Below are 6,896 nucleotides of genomic sequence, written 5' to 3' on the forward strand. Positions count from 1 at the left end.
CTCCTGGTAGGACCGAAGTGTCAAGAAGACCTCGTTCCCTAAAGCTGGGGTGCAGAGGGGCAGTTGACCGCTGACATAGAGCTTGGCTGAGTCTGGACAGGTGCAGACGGCTTCTGCTGCCTCCTCCCCAGCTCCAGCTCCGCGCCCCTGGCTGGCGCAGTCCAGAAGGTTCCGCCTCTTCTAATGCCTGCCCCCCACCCACCCACTCTGCTTTTGTCTCCTGGGTCCAGGTGTCAACATCGCATACTTGAACACCGGCATTGGAGGACACAAAGCTCCCAGTTTGGCAGACCGACAGCGGGAGTACCTTTTAGACATGATCCCTCCCCGGTCTATAGCGCAGTCCATCAGCGGGCAGAAATAACGCCCGTCCACTCGTGCTGCCCCAGCCTCGAACCCTTCACCCCTCCTCTCCCGTCGCCCCCAACTTCCGTCGCATGCAGTGCCTGTGCTGGTGCCCACCATACACGGAGAACAGAGACGCAGAGACGCAGAGAGACGCAGAGACACAGAGAGACAGAGACAGCAGACAGCAGACACCGCCCTAGAGGCCCGCAGGACGCGCCGGCCCCGCCGCCCCCCTCCCTCTCTCACCGCTGCGGTCCTGCTGCGCTCATCTTCTCTCCGGTTTCCACTCACAGTGAGGTGCTCCTCGCCTCCGGTGGAGGTCAGAGTGAGGTTCTGGGGAGACATCTAAGCCCTCTGACGCGTGTTTCTAAAGTTTTTATGCTATAATTATTGTCATTTTTAATGATGTTGTGTGTCCTCCCTTTGTTCAGTGGACGGTTAAACCTTTTTATTTTCCCTCAATATTTTTCTTTTTCTCTTTTGTCTTTTTTTTTTTTTTTTTAAACACAGATGATATTCAGATAAATGACAGGAGCATTGCAGGGGGCTCCCCAACGGGACAGGACTGGGAGTGTTGGGGGCAGAAATTTTTAATGCACTTAACCTGGGGTGGGGTGTTGGCATCAAACAGAGAACGTCAGCCCTGGGTGTGTCTGGTCTGGACAGTCTGGGAGGCAGTGTTCAGCTGAAGTTGGGCTCTAAGAATGAGGGGAAAGATCCTGGAGGGAGAAGCTTTAATCCACAGAGAAGGGGACAGGGACATATGAGGACAAGCCAAGAGGAACGGAGGCTGGTCTTGGCCTCCTGGATGCTCTCCTGGTCCCAGTGGAGGTGGAAGTCTCTTCCAGGTCAACTAGCCCAAAATTATTTCATCTTATTTTCTTTGTACAATTCTGCCCCTCCCCCCTGCCTTTTTAATCCTAATCTGCTTCTGGCAAGAGGGAAGCGCAGCTCCGTTGTAACCGTGTCCTAGAAGTGAGACAGAGGAGGGAAGAGATAGACTGGGGGTGGGGGCGGAGAGACGGAGGGCTTTGTCTCCCAGCAGGTGAGACCCCATCTGTCTTTCCCTCCACCCTGGGTGCCAGGTGCCAGGAGGGGAGGGCAGGGAGGCCTGACCAGCCTGGAGTCCGGCACTGAGTGAAGCACCAACTGCCCAGAACCAGACACCTCTCGTTAAAACCAGCTCTGCACCTCTGTGCAAAGTAGCTGTTGTCGCCCCCCCCCACCCCACCCCCCAGAACTCTATTAATTTTCCTTTTGTGTTGTTTTCAGCTTTTTCTTAAGCGCTACTAATGTAGAGAATGAACTGAATTGTGCAATGTTGCTGTTCTGGGGTCAGGGGAGGTTAGCATCCCATCTGCCCACACCCTGGGGGCGGGGGGCGGGGACCAGGCTGGTTTGAGGTAAGGGAAGCCCCTTCAAGGTGGGGGTTTCTGCTCTCCTGTAATGTTCACTCACCTGCCTGTGCAGCTCTAGAAGCTGCCAGAGTGCGGGGAAGGGGGGGAAGGGTTACTTGGAGCAGAGAGGTGTGAAGACTGGAGTTTGCCCTTGAAAGCCACCTGGAAAAATTCCCCCACTTTTATGTTAAGAAATTAAATAACTTTTGTAAAGTAAGAAGGCACTTTTAAAATTAACACACACACACAAACTGCACACCCTCCCCATAAAGTTTGGGGGTTGGGGGGGTGGAGAAGGAGTTGGGATCAGGCTCAGTACCCCCCTCTCCCGTACCCCAGAGCCACTGCGGGTTACTGTACTGGCCCTACGGGCCTCCCTGGGTTTTTTCTTTCCTCCCTTCCCCCAAATTCATTGAGCACTTAATAAAGGAGCAGAGATACACCCTGTGTCTGGGCTCCCCCAGTGGTGAAGTGATCTGAAGCTAGATGCTAGTAACAGATAATGACGGGGCTGTTCGGAGTATTTTTCAGGGGGAATATGGTACCCCTGACTGTAAGTGGTGGGAGAGGGAGGGGGGTTATGAAACTGGGTCTGGGATTATTTTAAAATTATATATATATATATAAAGATATATTCTTACATCTTTTCTTTACCCTCTGTGCTTTGGAAGCACTGGATAAATCGTTTGGTTTTGCTTTTCTCTCTTCCACGAATTTGGAAGCTTCCCGCCCCCCCCCCTCGCACGCCCAAGTCATCTTGCCTTGTGGCATGTCTGTCTAGCCTCTTCCACCCCGCCCACCATGATGAAGTGCCATTTCTGTTATGTCTCCCCTCCCCCAGCTCGGAGGTACCAGGTGCCCAAGCCTGTCACTTGAGATTAAAAGTAAGGAACAGAGAATGTGCAATACCGTCTGGTTGGGGCCATCCCTGCCCTGAGCTGAGCCTCCTCCCTGGGAGCCAGGCCACCTTTGAATGGGGTTTGGAAGTAGGATGTGTAGACAAGAGGGGAGTAATGGGGAAGGAATGCCCAGCCGAGTGCCTGCCAGGGTGCTGAGGTAACGGGGGTGGACGGAGGACGGGGGGAGCCTTCCCTGCTTCTGTCCCCTCAGGCTCAGTTGCATAGAGGCTGCTTATTGACTAGTATAGCTCCGTGACCCTTTGCTCAATCACTGAGGTTTGATTTCTTACCCCTCCTCCCCATTTTCATACCCTTCCCTGGGATTCGTGATGGGGGTGAGTTTTCCTTAATCATGGTGAAGTATTAGCCTTCCACCTCCTCCCTTGCTCCCCACCCCCATCCTTCTGTCTTCCTTATTTCTCTAGGTTTTCATCACTGACCACCTTGTGTCCCTCCGCATCCCTTGTTGCTCTCCATCCCCCGGCTGGGCCTGTAGACACTAAACCTCATGCCTAAAGATGGGAGGGAAGACGCTCTGTTCAGAGTTATCCTCTCCCCCAGAGCTCTGAAGCTCAGGGGACGACTAGAGTCAGGACCCCCCTGGTTCTTCCTGGCTTCCTCCGTATCCAGAGGTTCTCCAAGTAGTGGTTTATGGACAGTGGCTTACTCCCTAGACGCCCGAAACGAGTAGATGAGCAGGAAAGCTTGGGTAAAGCTGAGGGACAGAGGTCCTCATTTGTCAATTTTTTTTTTAATTTTTAATTTTCATTTTCTATTTTTGTCATTTGACCACAGCATCTGGACTTTCTCCATCCCTGGAATAAGTATTTTTCCACATTTTTGGATGTATGTATGGTAGACAATTTTTTTTTAAGACACAAAGATAAATGTTTTCCTGCTTTGGTTACCTTTCCTTTCCCCTTTAAAAGGACTTAGCTCTAGAGCCGCTTTGTAAAGATGCTTCTTGGTATTTTACTTTTGTCCCTTTCCCCAAGCACTCCTTCCCCCTAACCCTCCTCTCCACACCCCACCCCACCCGGCCCTAGGCTCCCCTGCCCTCCAACAAGACCTTCATTAGCTTATGATACTTGCTGCCGAGATGTTATAACAAGGACTCATTCGTGTATATAAGCTATTTCTTGATCCATTTAAAAGGAATTGTACATTGTGTAGAAAAAAAAAAAAACCTGAAAAAGAGAAAAAAAAGCCCTCGCCATGGATATTGTGAAACTGTGTTACGTCATTTTGTAATGTGCCCGTTTGTGTATGATCCGTGCAAAAGGGTTTCTGGGGAAGGGGCGGGGGTAGGGAGGCAGGGCTGTGGAGGGTGGGGCGGGGAGTGGGCCGGGCCCAGCACACTGAGACTGGCGGCTGCTCCAGCCCCATCCCTCCTTAGAGATGCCACCTCCCCCGCCACCCACCCTAACTTGTGCCTTGCCTCCCGCCCTGGAGCAGTCCTCCGGGTCACCAGCACTGCCTTGGCAGAGCCACTCCCTCCCCAGCCTGCCCCCCTCCCTACACCCCAGCATTAGGCGGATACTGTGGGGAAGTGCTGGGGGGTCGGGAGGTAGCCGAGGAATGGGCAGTTCCCGGGGGCATTGAAACCAAGTATTATTATGAATTGTAACTGTATTTGCACTGTTTTTTTTCCTCTGATTGCATCAGCATATATACAATATACCTATATAACAAAATTCAGTGTCAAGCTTTCTTATGCAAGGGATCTCCCCCACCCCGCCCCCCAAAAAAGAACCTAGTTCCACGGGTCTTTGAGAGTAGATCATCAAGGGGTGATAGAAGGAAAGGATTTTGACAAGTCATCCTGAGAAAGCCTCACGGACGGAGCCACATGCATCTGCACACGGTTTTCGGCTTCGTAAACGGGGGTGAGGTGGTTCCCCGTGAAAGCCAGAGTTCCTGGTCTGGGCCGTGGAGAGTGGTGGGGATGGCAGCACCGTCCGGAGACCTGGGGTCTGGCCCCAGGCTTTCCCACTAACTTGCTTTGTGACCTTTGGTAGAGTTCATTTTCCGGGTCTCAGTTTTCTTATTTGCGAAGTGACAGGGGAGATCACCGGCCACCAAGTGTAAAATTCTACCTTATGCTTCCTTCCTCACCTGCAAAACAACAGCTTGAGGTGGGGAAGGTGTGGGGCTGAAGATGCAGGGAGGACACCTACGTGTTGAGGCGCAGTGTGTGTGACCGTGCCCGTGAGGGCTGCCAGGCCCCTGCCATTACTTTGGTTTTGGGAGAGGCGGCAGAGTGATGTCTAGACATCAGGAGACCTGTGACTGCTTTGCCCTCAGACCCTCGACCCCATCACAAGCAGCCACAGGGCCCTCGGGGTGCTTGAGCAGTGGTGCCCAGGCTGGTGGTCTAGTCACGCACACCCTTTGTGAGCTGCAGGGCGCAGAACTTGCCCATCTTCTTGGTGACAGCGTAGCAGAGCTCAGATGCACCCCAGTTCTTGTCTCCTTCAGAACTCACGTGAGCCCTCGCAGGTGGCTCCCCGCAGCCTGGGCTGAGGCTCCCACACGCCAGGCTCCTGGCCGGGGAAGCCTGGAGAGAATCTGGGAAGGTGGCTGAGGCCTGGCGAAGGCTGGGGCAGAGCGGGGTTGGGGCGGGGAGCGGGGCTGGGGCGGGATGGGCCTCTCTGAATGGGGGTGGGGGGGGCAAGACCCTTTTGCACAGGCTCTTAAGTTTCCTTTTTTTAACTCATTCTGATTTTCTGCATTGTGTTTGGAAATTAAAATGAAAAAACTAAGACCAACAGAAACTGGTTTTCAAAAAGGCAAATACACTCCCATCTGTTTCAGATGCTGCTGAGCATTTCAGCAGTAACAGATTCAAATAATAAGCTAATTTTTGGAGAAAGGATTAAAAGAAAAAACTTTGTAATATTTATCACTTGCAAGCTATGTTTAATAAAGAAAGGAATGGTTTCTAAACTTCCCTGTGGCTCGTGCTTTAGTCCTGGCAGGCATGAGGGCGGCAGTTTGGTGGGGGCGTTCCAGGGGTGATTGGGGCAGGAGCTCTGCCTGTGCCCCCTTTCCTGCCAGTGGTTATTGACACCTTCATGTGGAGCTGGTGTTCTAGAAGCCACTGACCTGATGACTGAGGGTCTGACACTGTTGGGAAGGAGGCTGGGTCCCCAGCTGTCCTTGGCCCTTCCCATCATACTGCTCCCGTCTCTCCTGGTCACTGGACCGTCCGTAATGTGCTGGTTTCCGGGGTGGTGGCCTTCGGAGCACCTACACTGCCCTGCGGCAGCTCCTTCATCCACACACGGCGTACCCCGAGTTCTCCTTCCAACCCAGAATATTAACCAGATCCTAATTTTTTCCATTTGGCTTTTTATTTCCAACAGAGCACTTCGGTCAGGTCCACCCAGAGGACAGGATGTTGAAGTTTGGGGCTGGTTTTTTTTTTTCTTTTAACTATGCACTCAAATTTAAATCCAATTAACATATTATGTGTTATTAGTTTCAGAGCTAGAGTTCAGTGATTCATCACTTAACGTACAACACCCGGTGTGCATCCCATCACCCAGTGACCCTACCCCCCACCCCCTCCCCTCCAGCAGCCCTCCGTTTGGTTCCCTACAGTTAAGAGTCTCTCATGGTTTGTCTCCGTCTCTCTGATTTCGTCTTGTTTTATTTTTGCCTCCCTTCCCCTATGATCCTGTTTTGTTTCTTAAATTTCACACCGTACTCAACACCCAAAGAACAAATAATCCAGTCAAGGAATTGGGCAGAAGACGTGAAGAGACATTTCTCCGAAGAACACATACAAATGGCCGACAGACACATGAAAAAGTGCTCAACATCACTCGGCATCAGGGAAATGCAAATCAGACCCACCATGAGATCCCGCCTCACACCAGTCAGAATGGCTGAAACTAACAAGTCAGGAAACGACAGGTGTTGGCGGGGATGCGGAGACAGTTTGGGGCTGTCCTTAACCCCTGGGTCCCCTGCCACACGTCTGGTCGAAACCGGCCCGTCCCTTGTGCAGAAGGCGCAGACGCGCTGCGGCAGGACCAGCCTTGCCGAGGTCTTGCCATCATCTGCATTCTGCAGGGCACAGAGGGAGGCAGGTTCAGGGTCCTCCTCCAAACCCCGGGTTTTCCTTCCTCCAGGATCCTCCCTCCCTTGGTACCGTACGGGATAGCCACGGGGGCCATTCTGGGGCTTTGGCTTCGGGGGGTGGTAGGGCTGGGTGAGGCGGGCCGGCAGAGAGCGGGGGGGAGGAGGG

General features: G+C 52.7%; 1 protein-coding gene across 4 annotated transcripts in view; it reads left to right on the forward strand.

Annotated features, from left to right (window-relative positions):
* Positions 1–5,590, forward strand: part of GATAD2B (GATA zinc finger domain containing 2B) — a 91,388-nt gene extending 85,798 nt beyond the window's left edge. For all 4 annotated transcript variants that reach the window (XM_036086804.2, XM_036086807.2, XM_036086806.2 and 1 more), the window contains one exon: positions 231–5,590. In XM_036086804.2, coding sequence (XP_035942697.2) covers positions 231–364 — 134 coding nt within the window. In that variant the 3' untranslated portion in view covers positions 365–5,590. The remainder of the gene's footprint in view (positions 1–230) is intronic.
* The last annotated feature ends 1,306 nt before the right edge of the window (positions 5,591–6,896 follow it).

This window comes from Halichoerus grypus, chromosome 7 (assembly GCF_964656455.1).
Source record: "Halichoerus grypus chromosome 7, mHalGry1.hap1.1, whole genome shotgun sequence".
Lineage (NCBI taxonomy): Eukaryota > Metazoa > Chordata > Mammalia > Carnivora > Phocidae > Halichoerus > Halichoerus grypus.